This window comes from Hermetia illucens, chromosome 3 (genome assembly GCF_905115235.1).
Source record: "Hermetia illucens chromosome 3, iHerIll2.2.curated.20191125, whole genome shotgun sequence".
Classification (NCBI taxonomy): Eukaryota; Metazoa; Arthropoda; class Insecta; order Diptera; family Stratiomyidae; genus Hermetia; species Hermetia illucens.
In genome coordinates, this window is record NC_051851.1 from 159,987,279 (window position 1) to 160,001,868 (window position 14,590).

At 42.2% G+C, this 14,590-nt stretch overlaps 1 protein-coding gene across 3 annotated transcripts in view; it reads left to right on the top strand.

Annotated features, from left to right (window-relative positions):
* Positions 1-11,751, top strand: part of LOC119652300 (thrombospondin type-1 domain-containing protein 4) — a 160,704-nt gene extending 148,953 nt beyond the window's left edge. Inside the window, exons 2-7 of one of the 3 annotated variants that reach the window (XM_038056302.1) lie at positions 3,720-3,906; positions 8,817-9,015; positions 9,102-9,301; positions 9,377-10,444; positions 10,503-10,653; positions 10,718-11,751. In XM_038056302.1, the coding sequence (XP_037912230.1) occupies positions 3,865-3,906; positions 8,817-9,015; positions 9,102-9,301; positions 9,377-10,444; positions 10,503-10,653; positions 10,718-10,875 (1,818 nt within the window). In that variant the 5' untranslated portion in view covers positions 3,720-3,864 and the 3' untranslated portion in view covers positions 10,876-11,751. Of the gene's footprint in view, positions 1-3,719; positions 3,907-8,816; positions 9,016-9,101; positions 9,302-9,376; positions 10,445-10,502; positions 10,661-10,717 lie in introns of all 3 variants that reach the window. The other 2 variants (XM_038056300.1, XM_038056301.1) reach the window with 2 other exon arrangements.
* Positions 11,752-14,590: the final 2,839 nt, after the last annotated feature.

A 14,590-nucleotide genomic window follows, 5' to 3' on the forward strand; every position in this document is an offset into this window, starting at 1 on the left:
AGTACAGCGTCTTCCGGTGCCACCACTATGGAGGTTCTCCTCGGCCACTTGGTTTTGATTCAGCCGACAGGGTTGCAGCCCCGTCTTCCTCACCGCTACCTCTGAGTACCAGGTCTGGAAACAGATGGATGTCGCTAGGGGCCAAATCTGGTGAATACGACTGATGCTTCAACACCGTGCTTCATCAGGAGAGGCTGTTGTTCACTCGCCGATAGGGGTATGTGGAAGCTCTATAGCTCTTCCAGTAGCAGCTAACCCATCTTCAGTGCGCTATTTTTCCTCTGGATTATCAATACCTTCCGCCGCAGTTCACCAGACATTAACCACCTTCATTCCGAGCTCCTCTCCTACGCACTCAGGTCACTGCTTAAGCAACTTTTCGTTATCAGACTTGCCCATTCTACTTCTTCTGATGAAGTTCTTAATTACAGCAGAAGTAAACCTGATTTACCTCCGCCCCCTCTTTTGTGTATGAAACTGACGAAGGATGGCTCCTCCGATTGCATAATTGCATCCTTCAAAGTGGCGTAACCACATGACTTCGATGCCGTCGCCTAATCCTCCGCCCTTCGCCCAGCTTAAGCAACTTGTCAAGTAACTTAAGTCTTTGTTATCAGTGTGAGAGGCTTGTTGCAATCTTTCTGCCCTGGCTTTCCAACACGTTCTTATCTATATCACTGAAACCTTACGTGTTTTCTCCCCCAACGCTGGTTCTTTTATTATATGTTGCGTATACTTCCCTTGCTTTAGTCCCTCCTATCTTAACGATGAATTCTTCGACAGTCTTTCGGTCTTTCTTTACTGTAACTTTTCCCTTTCCTCTTTCCATCGTCTGTTGTGACTTTAACCTCCCTTTGCTCTCCTGGCCCACCACAACTTCTAAATTGTTCCTCTCATCCGTCTCTTCCTTTATTCACTGGTCTTCAGTTCAACCGCACTACAAATCATCTGAATCGTAATCTCGATCTAGTCCTCTCCAACATGCCTGAACGGTTCCTTTCTCAATCTTCTCTTGCTCTTCCCTATATTGCTCCTGATACCCATCATCCTACTCTTGAGTTCGAGGTATAACTGTCACGCCTCAACTCCCATACTATGCGCAAGCCCTCTAAGCTCAACTTTCGTAAGGGCAATTTTGAGGGTTTGAAATTAGCTCTGGCGTCAATCAACTGGGCTACCATTCTCTCACCATTAACCTACGACCAAGCCCTCTTCTCCTTTTATTCCATTCTGTCTGACTTCCTTCCAAGTTGCGTTCCTTCCTTCCCCAAATCCTTGAGCTTCTACCCATTATGGTTCACCACTGAAATTCATAAAAAAATTCATCTGAAGCAAGCGGCGAGGAAAAAGTTTTCATCTACCGGAAACCTTGCAGACTTTGATCATTTCTGCGCTCTGCGATCTTCAGTTGAGTTGCTGATAGTTAAGTCTAGGAAGGATTATGTGAGCAGTGTTGAAATCGAATTGGCGTGTAGTAATTTGAAGCATTTCTGATCTCATATTCGTAATGCAGCCATGCCCCCCAGTCTCCTCCCACTTTCATCAAATTCTCTGGTTCCACTGCTACCTTTCCTTGGTTATCCGTGATTTACTTTGCAGTTATTTCTGCTTGGTGTATAAATCCTCTCCCTCTTCTTCCTCTCTCCCACTTCTGAGTATAGGTTCCCTGTCCTGCCATTACCCCCCTTACTCTCTCTTTGGTGGAGTACGTCTTTCGCAACCTTGATGCCAATGTCGGACCCGGCCCTGATGGTCTTCTCAAACTCTTCCCGGTTAAAACCTCTAAGTTCGTTTCCTTTCCTCTCTGCATTATTTCAAATAAGAGCCTCGAAGAGTGTTATTTTCCCAGCCTGCGGACAGAAGCTCCTATTTTTCACAAAGGCTGTGACCAATCTCTTAACGATAATTACCGCCCTATTTCGCTCCCCTCATCCTGCTCCAAAACCCTCGAGAGGTACGTCAATGACTGGTTGATCACTCAATTCGACTACCTTACAGCTAAGAAGCAGCACGGCTTCATAAAACGCCGATCCACTGTTATCAATCTTCTGGCCTTCACCAACTTTGTGGCCAAATGCCTCAACTCTCGGTTCATGTCATTTGCACGGACTTTTCTAAGACCTTCGATTCCGTTAACCACGAGATACTATTGTCCAAACTCGCCTCTATCAACATTTCTCCATCACTTATTACATGGTTTGTCTCTTACCTCACCTTCACCTGTAGCATTTCCTTTAATTGTTGTACTTCTAGTCCTTTTTTCGCCTCCTCTGTTGTGCCACAGGGATCCATTCTAGGACCTCTTTTATTTTTATTCTTTATTAACGACCTCCCTTCTATCCTCACTTGTTCTTGCTTGTTATACGCCGTTGATCCCAAGCTGTTTTTCTCTGTTTCGTTCTCAATGGATTGCGCTTCCCTGCAGGCAAATCGGGATGCTTTGGTCAATTGGTGCACAGTTAATAAGTTGGCTCTTTATATCAGCAAATGCCTCTCGAGAGTTACTCGATTAAAACCTCTCCCATCTCTTCCTCCTGCTCTCTTGGTGGTTGCTCTCTGTTTTATCTGAACTCTATCCTCGACCTGGGCGTAACCTGCGACTCCCTTTTGACAGCCACTTCTTCAATATCAGCAACCGTGCTTCCAAAATGTCAGGTTTCATACTGCGTTCCTGTACTGATTTTACTTCAGTCCAATTCCCCACAATACTTTTTAACTCCCTCGCGGGAAGTATCCTTGATTAATGTTCCGTGATTGGGTCCCCCTTTCGTAATTGTGATTTTCTTGCCCTTGAGAAGATACAGCGCAAATTTTCCAAAGTACGAAAGTATGCGTTTCGATCTTCTCGTTTTTCGCAACGCATCATACAGCACACGCAAGGCTGGCATTTTCTGGCATTTTCGGTGTGCCCTTCGCGGAGCTCGAAGTCTATTTCTATTCCCTGATCCCAGGACTATATCGGAGTTATAATGCACTACAGCTTGTTCCCGTAGACTCCTTTTCCCGATTTGGCTTTAAGTTTAAGCTACGATCTTTGCCTTTTCCTCCTTCAGAGGGCAATATGTAGTTGGAATTTTTTGTTTATTGTCCGTTTAATAAATAAATAAATAAATTCAAATTTGAATTCATGAATTTTAACCCTTGTCCCTTGTTCTTGCGGCACGGTGCATTGTCCTGGTGAAAAAATTGCAACCCGGGTCTTTTTTCACGATTTTTTTCCTTCAACTGGTCTAAAAGGTTACAATAATATTCAGAATTTATTCAGAATTCAGAATTTATTGTTTTACCAGTTTGCAAGTAATCCACAAACAAAATTCCTTTCGCATCCCAAAAATCTTCTTGGCCGATTTCTGGACACGAACTCGTTTCGTAGTCGAAGAACCATTTTCACACCACCCTTTAGCGTCTTGTTTTGATTCAGGATCATGGTGATAGCCCCAAGTGTGATTCGCACAACCGCACAAAATACACTGTATTCTTTCGAAAAGGCTCTTAATGTTGCTGAGAAAATCGAATTCGAATGTATTTTTGTTCCATTGTTAGCGAATGTGGCACCCATTCTGTACACAATACTTCAGCCGAAATATTGCTTACACTGCCCAATTGGAATCCTTGGACTTATATGCATATGTGAATCTTTGAATCCTTTTTGTTAATTGCGTACTTTGTTTCGTCAAAGTTGTGTAGAAATTAGAAGAAAACCTTACTTTTAATTCTAGTTGAGGGTGGTCCAATCAAATTAGAATTGTGACTGATAAGACTTAAGTGAATAATGTTTATTTGTGGATCTTTATAATATGAAACGTGCAATGACAGCTAATTATTTATAAAAAAAAAAACAAAGAGAAAATTATAGTGACAAAAATGACTTTTTGTAAAATTTTAACGGCGCTGCTGGCACTTTCGGTAAGTATTTTTTTACTTCCACAAAATATCTTTTTGTTTTAAAGATTATTCAACGAAGAATAATAAAACATCCGGTTTGTTTCATCAGGTTGAAGGGTTGTCGGACCTCCATTCTTATTCTGTTTAGGTTCCTCTTCAACCAGGGTATATTCCTCGTATGCGTTAATGGTGACTCTGCTGAGGTATTCTACCATTGTTTTCCGTTTCGCTTCGCCGCTGATATCACCGCACAATTTTAGATAGATAAGGTATTGTTCAGGTGTCTTATGTGAGAGTCCCAATCTGTTCCTCTGGGATCCCTTGCTATTGTTCCTATTTCAGAGTTGCCCTCAATGTTGAGAATATTATTCTTTCATCCGAAAACACAGTACTCTTTGGAGTTATATCTTATACCTGTTGCTTGGTGCTGGTCACGAATGTTGGTGAGTTCCCCATATTATATATTTCTTGCCTATTAGGGACAACTCAAGAAGGTGTTCACCAATTTCGCCAAACTAACGGCAAGTTCCGGCGAATTTGGGTCTCGTCTAAAGGGAACCGCAACTGGCTCTTATCATCTTCATCCATATGGATTAAGTGACCCGCCCACCGCAACCTGTTGAGCCGGATTTTATCGACAACCAGACGGTCCTGGTATCACTCATACATTTCGTCATTATGTGGGCTACGGAATCGTCAGTCCTTATATAGGGGGCCAAAAATTCTTCGGAGGATTCTTCTCTCGAACGCGGTCAAGAGTTCTCGGTTTTTTTTTGCTAAGAACCCAAGTCTCCGAGGAATACATAAGGACTGGCAAGATCATCGTCTTGTATAGTAAGAGCTTTGACCATATGGTGAGACGTTTCGAGGGAAACAGTTTTTGTAAGCTGAAATAGGCTCTGTTGGCTGCCAGCAACCGTGCGCGGATTTCATCGTCATAGCTGTTATCGGTTGTGATTTTCGACCCTAGATATTAAAAATTATCAACGGTCTCAAAGTTGTAGTCTCCTATCGTCAACGTCAGTCGTTTGACCAGTGCGATTCGATGTTGTTCGTTCCTTTGGTTTTGGCGCTGACGTTGCCACCATATACTTCGTCTTGCCTTTCTTAATGTGCAGTCCAAGATCTCGCGCCGCCTGCTCGATCTGAATGAAGGTAGACTGTACTTCTCGGGTTGTTCTTCCCATGATGTCGATATCGTCAGCGTAGGCCAATAGTTGGGTGGACTTGATGAGGATGGTGCCTCTTGCATTTACATCGGCGTCACGAATCATTTTTTCTAGGGCCAGGTTGAAGAAGACGCATGATAGGGCATCCCCTTGTCTTAGACCGTTGTTGATGTTGAATGCTTTTGAGAGTGATCCTGCTGCTTTTATCTGGACTTGCACATTGGTCAGGGTCAGCCTCGGTGAAGAGATGGTGCAACTGATGTCCATATTCCAACAGTTTTTCCATCGCTTGCCGCAGAGAGAAAATGTGATCTGATCTACTTCTTCCTTGCAGACCATGAATCTGCCCCTGGGAAAACCAAGGTCTTGAACGCGCACTACTCCGGCGTTGTCCTTGAAAATTACGCTTGTAATTGCTGTAATCACAGCTTTTGCATGATTGAGGTTTACCCTGGTTACCTTGCTACTAGCGATTGTTTCCATCAATGCTTGCAACTCCTTTCCAATACCGAAGTATGGATGGTGGTCGTGGATCTCGCTAGGCTTTCTTATCGATGTGTGCTCCGAAGTATATTTTCTCGGTTTTTGTTTTAAATCTATAGTTGATGACACAGTAACGGTACTTAATTGTCTCTAGCAATCTGCCCTCCATCTTGATACTAAAAACTCTCTATAACTGCTCGGGAATGTCTTTATTCTGAGCAACTAAGAGGCCGAGAAGATACGTCGTCATATGTACCCCTGGTATATCATTCCCTGTACATATAGACAGTTCGATTCCGTTCCAGCTTTGAAATTAGGGATTGTAGTTCCTTTCCTTGTGACTTCCGTCGCGTAGTCTATCAGTATAAGACCTAGTCGGAAGCGTATGCCAGTCATAAAGAGCTCTGCACGACATCGATGATTTGTTGCCCCACAAATGATTTCGGCATAGTAGTAGGATGCCCTTTACCGCACTCGTATATTTAAGGTCACTACTACTACTTTTGCTGGATTTCCTTTTTGCTGGTTCCGGATTTGGGTTTCTCGGCAGCATTCAACTCTTGACAGCTGATCTCCGCCACTTCCCTCTTCGTCGGTTCCACTATATGTATCGGTCTAGTTAATTCAGATAGCGCAAGTGTCGTTTATTGCCTATGCCGCTGAGGCGTGTTTGATGTACTGACGTCATACGTACTTTTGGTAGTCCCTGTTTTCTGGTTGAACTTTATTTGATCGCGGTTTTTGTAGTAAGTCAATGTTGAGCTTCACTCAACTGCGTGGGCTCTTAATTTCCCCATTCCTGGATGTAATCACCAGGATATCATTATGCGAGAGATTTGTCTCTGCCTGATGGATCAGTTTGTGTGCAGTATGGATTCCGCCTTGTTTTTTGTCATTGTTCATCTTTTTCATGTTTTTAATTTGCTTATTCATTTGATTCCCATGAGGATGAGGGTTAAAAAGTCGGCCGTGTTATAGTCCAACATGGCACGGTAAGGTTAAGCTTACACAGTGAGGCGACCAGGTATCAGTGGGGCTCTGTGCGAATGCAGACAATTACCCCCAACGGAAAACTATTCTATGACCCCGATTGGAATAACATCCTGTATTGAGAGAGGGAGTTTTCGGTGTTTTAGATCCCCAGCATTTTGTTAATTGTAGGGTCACCCCATACAGCGTGTGTGGAGAGACAAGCGGGAGGTCTTCCCTTCCCAACCCTGTTAAAAAATTGTGTGGTCACCCCTCGTAAAGGTAATTAAAAAGGGTGCATTTTAATATCAGGTGGAATCTAGCCCTTAGGGGATAAAGAGGGTATGCGAAATTAGAAGGAACTCCTCACGCGGCGATAGGTGTCCTTCCAACATAACGACTAATATGCAATGGTTGACCGCTGAAAATTTTCGGCGTACTAAGAAGGGGGGATCTTTTTTTTCTTCTGCAGACCCGCCCTATTGCAGTACTGTCTGAGCTACTCAATGTCGTTGCCTAATCGATTCGTGTTTCCGTATAAGTTTCACTTATTGGTAAAAAACTTTCATTTAGCCGTGCAACCCGAGCCAAGTGGTTTCAGAAGTAGGGGTCATCAGAAAACCGCTGGCGTTTCTTCGTTATGAATGTCACACAAAATTGCGTTGATACAAATGTAGCAACTTGCCTGTGTGGCTTGCTTAAAAGGGTTATTTTTCCTAAAGGGACGTAATTTGATATCAGCAGGTGGCCAATATTGGAACCCCATTTTTGCAGCATTGATAGAAGTTGTTTGCTTCGGTTGGTTTGTCATAGATTGGGTCAGAAATAGATTGTTGAATAGAAGAAGGATTTAAGTCAGGTTTCAGAGGTTCAGATTCCATCGATGAGGTCAGGGTTCAAGGTTTGAAGGTCCGAATCGAAATTTGTTCTTTTTTTACTTTTTGATGCTTTTGTTTAAATTTTTATAAATGGTGCCTATGGTTGTACTTTTACCGGAGCAAATAGTCCGATCTCGTTATAGTCCGTTTTCACCAAGACAATGCTAGTTGAAACTAAAGGCGCCTAAGACTTGGAGTTCGTTTTTCGCGGGCACCCTTGTGGTCTACGCAGTTTTTCGCATGGCAGTCACACTTTAACTTTGGTTTTTTTTTTTGTGTGAATGCATTTTGGCGCGGATTTTTGTACTCCCATAATGGCGCACCATCGGGCTACCAACTAAACGTCTCCCCACTCTCCCGATTTAGGGAATGCCATCCCGCTTTCAGCAAGAGAAAAATATGTGATCGTCGTCAGTCTGGGACTGAAAAACTCCATGCCCAATTAGAAGTTGGGTAATGAATTAATCAGTCTTATTATACTTTCAATTCAGTCACGGGTTTAAATTGCCGATGAGTCTCACAGTCCATCTGCCTCTTGTTTCATTTTGCTAAGAGAGTTGCCACTCATTTAGTGTACGTTGTAGTCTTTGCGAGCAACCACCCCCCTTGAATTTCCTTCCTTTCGCTTGTTTATGGTTATACGTTCATCATCATAGCTGGGTTTAAGACAGTGAATTAGGTGGACGTCACCTCCAAAGCTGCCCATCTCTCCATTTGAGCATGGCGCTTACGATACACCGCTTCTTGCCAAAAGCATCAGCGCGTACTTCCACACCGTAGAGCAGAATGGAATACGTTGCATTCATAAGAAGACATCTTCTGGTAAATGTAGTATTGCTTTTCGCGCATATATAGTGGGCGTTAACATCACATTCTTTTGTAACCCCCTCGCCTCTATTTTTGGCATATTGGATAGTTCTGATGAATGTCCCGCTGAGAATTTTGTCCACCTTATATGGGAAAAAAGTAGCATATCAAAGAATCTCCTCATCTGCCTGTTGACTTTTAATGGTTAGTTTGGCCGCTGTAGTATCCCCATCGTTAACCAAGATAGCCTGGAGGTCTTTCGGGACCACCATGTAGTAGCGGGGTCTAGCACTTCCATTGGCATTTAACGTGCCAGCATGTCGGAAGTTTAAGCCCCCGATATCCCTACCCACAACCCATGATTTTTGTGTGAAATGTATTCTGTATCTAAATCTTCGTCCTTGATATTCAGGTCAAATTAATTTTGTCCGGTTCAGAGTTTTGAGTCATTTGTACCAGGTTTAAAGGGCTTTGATTTAATTACCAGGGCCTTGGAGACCACTGTTCCAAATATAGATTAAAGAACGTATCTTTTAAATTACTGGGTCATACAGTACACAATATAAACATAGAATAACCAAGATCTTAAAAATTTGATTTTTTAAATGGTGTCTTTTAATTTCAGGCCATTCATGCAAGTGGTGTCATTACTGGGTCATTCGCAAACAGTGGAACGGTGCCTTGTGGTGGATTAATATGCCGACCAATTTCTGGAATATTCACAAAGGATCCACTTCCAAGTGGATATGTTCATGTCGCAACTATTCCAGCAGGTGCTTCAAATATTTCCATAACTGAGCTGAGGAATAGCATCAACTACTTAGGTAAGTTGCTTAGGTCTTTTGGAACCTTTGAGTTCTTGGATCCTTTTGAGTTCAGTCATAATATTCATCTGTCGTGGCTTTTCCAGTGCTAAAATCCAGTGATCAAAAATTCGTGATTAATGGCGATTATTCTGTCTCATCGAGCGGAGTGTACGAAGCTGGAGGAGCCATATTTGAATATCAACGTATTGATGGTTTGAAACCTAAGAAAAATGGTGAGAAAGTGGAAGGAGTTACTGAGTGGATTACATGTACCGGGCCAACAATGGAGGCTGTTCATTTGATGGTAAGGATAACAAGGCTGATTATTTGTAAGTTCGAAGAGGTGTCAACTAGTCTATTCACGCTTGGTCACTTTTAGGTCCTTGGGCAAGATCCAAATCCGGGGATCAAATACGAATATCTTCTTCCGCTTTACTCAAACAGCGAATCCGATGAAGACTTTCTCGACTCAACTATTTCTGGTGAAGCTGACTACACAGTTGGTTCTTCCGAAGATGGTCACATTGCGTTGAAATCAGGAGATATGTATCCTGATTTGACTTCTAATCGTCCAGTAGAACGACGTAAACGTCGCTTTATGTGGAAAGTTGTTGGTTTCAGTCCTTGTAGTAAGTCATGTAGTGGTGGAACCCAAACTCCTATAATTCGTTGTGTCCGGGAAGCTCCAACTAGGTACTTTTCTCCAAGAAGATGTGCTCATTCCGAGAAGCCTGTGTTGAACGAAAACATACTTCGATGCAATACCCAACCTTGTCCTGCTTATTGGAGATTGGAGGATTGGGGTGATTGCAACTGCGCTGAAAGTGAAGGTTACAGACAAAGGGAAGTCCGATGTGTTCAAGAGTTGGCAGCTGGAATTGTGATCCAAGTGAATAACGCAGCTTGTATGGAGGAGGAACCACAGACTAAAAAACGATGCGATTGCCCGAAAGTTGGAGTTCGCCGTCGAGGACACCGCCAAAGATTGCATGAAGCTCGAGCTTCAGAATATTTGGTAACGAATAGTTCGGCACAAAGACGTTATTCACCCTATGAGAGTGACAAAGGCGGGGTGTGGTTGATGTCTGACTGGAATCAACACTGCTCCGTTGAATGTGGAAGTGGTCTGGAATATCGGTCCATATTTTGCGATCGGTCACCTCCAAATACTGATCGATGCGACTTGAGAACGACTCCTGATACGACGAGGGTCTGTGAGAATGAGAAGAACTGTGGAAGTGGTGAATGGTTTACGAGTCCTTGGAGCCAATGCAATGGTGACTGTTTCAATTTGACCAGGACACGAGAAGTGATTTGCATTAGGAGTCAGTTGATTGTTGATGACGAAGAGTGTGAGCCTGAGGAGAAACCCATTGCCTTGAAGAATTGTACCTCGGACGAGGTTGAGTACTGCAAGCCAAGGTGGCATTATTCGGAATGGACAGAGGTAAGTTCATTATCCTGACGTGGTTGTCTATAAATAAAGATATTGTGAACTCATTTAGTGTACAAAAACCTGCGATGGTGGCACTCAACGACGGTCAGTTAAATGTCTGGAATTGGATTTGCGGGAGAATACCTTGAAAGAATCCAAGAAATGTCGTTATGCTGAGCGCGAACCAATCTACCGCGGTTGTAACACACATAAGTGTGAAGGTGACTTGTAAATCTGCAAACATTTTTTTTTATTTTTACACTGAAGATACTTATCTTTCAATAGACCCACGCGTTGATCTCATTCAGAATGATATACAGCCAACTTGCGTTGATGAATTCTCTAATTGCCATAGAGTCGCAAATTCTCCGTTGTGCAGTTACGACTATTATCGGAAGACATGTTGCTATTCTTGCAGTACCACAGATTTGGATAGCCTTTAATAATTAATTTTGATTACCAAATTACAAATTACTTATTTAATTTTATATTTGTTAGTTTATCTTTTGTCATGATTACTTTTCTAAGGATAAGCTGAGGAGTAATTAGCATTTATAAGGTTTCGAAGAGGATCCCTTTCATAAGGCGATAACTGAATTATATTCTGTTGTTATTCGATTCGTAGTAGAATTTCATAAATTACATTTTATTTACAAAAATGGTAAATAATTTGGCAGTTGTGTTCACAGGAGAGAAGTCTCGTGCTTCGCATTTAATCCTTATTCATTTCTGCTGCATTTTCCCAGAATAATTTTCAAATCTCGCTTAATTTTCGAAACTGAAAAGATAAAATGCACAAATAAAACTTCAAAACTATTTTTAATATAAAAAATTAGTTGTAGTTTTTTGTATTAAAGTCTCCTAAGCAAATTAGTAATATAATTGAGAAATGCTATCTTAGTTGCTTTCGCATTAATTCTTAAGGAGAAAACATGCTTTCGTCTTATGTGTATTTCCATATTATTTATTCAATTTATACGATTTGCAAAGTCGATTCTATTCCAAAGGACGTAAATTAGTTTAGTAATTATTCTAAATACTATTTGTATTCATTTCCGCTAAACAAAAATTTCACTGAAACGGAAAACATCGCGTAAATAATAATGAATAGTAATAGATACTATTTGCTTGTAGCAACCAAAGCTTAAATATTGTTTTTTTGAGAAAGGAAAGGATTTCATTGAAAGATGAGTACGTTCACTGTAGAAGTAAGAACCTTCTTAAATGATAATTTCTGAAAAAAAACATGTACTATTGTTGATATACTAATAATTTTAACGTATCATTTACTAAATATAACGTTAAGTTAGAACACTTGATATTTGATTTTAATTTTCTGCGAGAATTATTCTAGGGAAGAGGGTTAAAGTCCAACGGTAAGGGTGTTAGATGAACAGAAGATCTCCTAGGTGGTGACGATGGACCTGAATAATTAGAGAGAAACCTTTTTTCCTCTTTTTTGGTCCACGGACCCCTAATTTTAGCTAAGCACTCACTCAATTTTTTTAAAGAGGTGAAAACTTTCCTCCAATTCAATCTTATAAAGACCTGCCTCCCCCTCCCGTATTAGAGTGATCAGATCCCAGTCTGCACGAGGACCTACCTGAAGTCGCAATTGGTCACGAAACGTTATGGAACCGGAAATAGCTCTGAGTTTCCATGTTTCAGGATAATTCCTACCTAATGTGTGTTCAGCTCCATTATAGCGGATGACCTACTAGTAAGTGTTTAATGGAAGTTATGGTTACGTTCAGGCGAACAGAGACCTGCCGGCTTCGGCGTGGTGCTACGTTTGAACACGGGCGCCGTACTCCTTAGTTCAGCAGAGATTTAGGTAGGTCTTGAATCCACCAGTATAAATAATAAAAATGAACCATGCATTTAGTTTACACTGATACCGTTGCACTTGCCTCAGCGAGGCTCTGATTGCGGTCACCAAATCAATCCGTGCCTCAAGAAGACCGTGCGATTAAGTCCACGGGACAGGTACTCAAGTACAACCATAGAGACGTAACCCGACTATTTTGTTGACCGGATGAAATATTGATGAGTATAAGAATGCCACTAAAGCTCCTTTTTCTCCGGGAAAAGTGACACTGTTGGCCACGTCGCGAAGGCGCACTATAAAATTGACGAACGTAGGGAACTGAAGGCTCTTATTGTTGTTATGAATGGGGACGAACATAATGCGCTTGAGTTGCAGTTCCGCGGCAAATATCGAAAAATGAGGCGTTCTGTACGTCTTTACAATTAGCTATAGCGCTGGTCCAATACCAATACGCATCTAGTTTTTCGATGGTCCTGTGGGGGACTTTAATGTTCGAAAGCTCATCCATTACGGCAAGCAAGTTAGGAGGTGGAGGGAACACACTTTATTTGAATGGATATCGGTATGGAAGGTATTTCAGAGCCTAGCCACCACATAGTGCCACTTTTTTTCAGATTTGGCGGTTTGACAGTTTTTGAGAATGGCTCCGTTAAAAAAATTATCACTTTCGACCTCTCAAACACCCCGCTTTCTATCAACTGTCAAAACGGTTTCGGAAAGTACTAATCGAGATCTTTCATTTGATACCCCACATGACTACATTTGGTGAAAAAATATTTACACTCCCTTTTTGCATGTATGGGGATCTCCCCTTAAATTCGACGTAACTGGATGTAACCCCCTGTATGCGTGAGCGTTCACAGTTCCCACCCTTCCGCCAAATTTGGTGTCAGTCTCCGAGGAAAATACGTGTGACGGAGGGACAGACCAGCCAGATCTCTTCTGTCGCAAGCGTGCTCCCGGTCGTCGATATCCCTCGAACGCAGTGCTTCGGTGGTGGACAACGTGGCCACTTTGGCATATAATGCTAGTGATTTGGATTTGGAGAGGAGGTGTTGAAGTGAAGTACGACCTTACCGAGAATACCGGTAACAAGACCAAACAAAGATGAACCGAAGGCAGATCGTTGGACGACAAAAACTGTGATAATACCCATCGCATATGTTTAAGATGCGGGACAACAGGAGGTACTTCAGGATCAAGAAAGGGATCCATTCAAAAGACACTCGTCGGCTATGAGATCTCCACCAATCTCAAAGACGGTAAAGGATAAGGTACAGGCCAAATTAATAATAATTAATAAAACATACTCAAAAAGGTCAAAGCTGATCCCGACCTAAAATCCGAAGAACCTTGAAAGGGGATCTCATGTTCGAGCTGGAAAGATCCAACGTAGGCAAAACTGATGACTTTCGCACTCAAGTGAAAAACTCATTTAAGGAAAATGCCACAGTGCGTGCCCAAAAACATGAAGTGACATCGAAAGCAGAAATTTGTACTGAAGGAGCAATTCAAGTTGGAGGAACTTGCCGAGGAGTCTGTTGTGGGTTTACGAAAAGCGCAGATGTTGTTGGTTGCCGGAAAAGTTCGGATTGGATGGGTTGTCTGCCGTTTAAGAGAACAAACTTCACTAAAGTGGTGCTTTAAATGCCTCATGTTTGGACACTTCGCGAAGGTATGCACCAGCAGCATTGATCGATCCGACTGATGCAGAAGATGTGGGGAGAAAGCCTACACAACCAGAGAGTGCAATAGGGACCCCAAATGTGAATTAAAAAAAGGCAGGATAAATAAATAAATAAATAGATATTGCCGGAAATGGTAAATGTCCGGAATTTAGGAAGCCTCTCACTGCAATGAGAAAATGAGCTTTGTCGACTCAAGGGGACGAAGCCCAAAGGTGATCGCTGGTGATTTCAATGCTTGGGCCCTAGAGTGGGATAGCAGAGAATCAAATACAAGGGGGCGCAGTTTATTAGAAGCTTTTGCGCAGATGGACATAGTTTTGGCTAACGAAGGTGCTGTAAACACCTTGGTATGTCCTGGAGTGTCAGCGAACGCTACACCCACAGCGATCACCAGGTAATCTTCTTTGAGACATGTGTCGAACCGCAGGGCAAAGAGCTATCGTGCCCGAAACCGTAAAAGATTTCAGGCTGGTCTGCAAAAGCTTTTGATGAGCAGTCTTACATAAAGGTGTGGTTAGATCAACCTAATAAAGTAGGCACCTCTACGAAAGAGTCGTTCATGTGGTTCAATGCATCGTCAAAGCATCTAATAAGTCCCCCCCAGTAGAAGACCAAATTACTGGGGGAATGATAAAATGACTT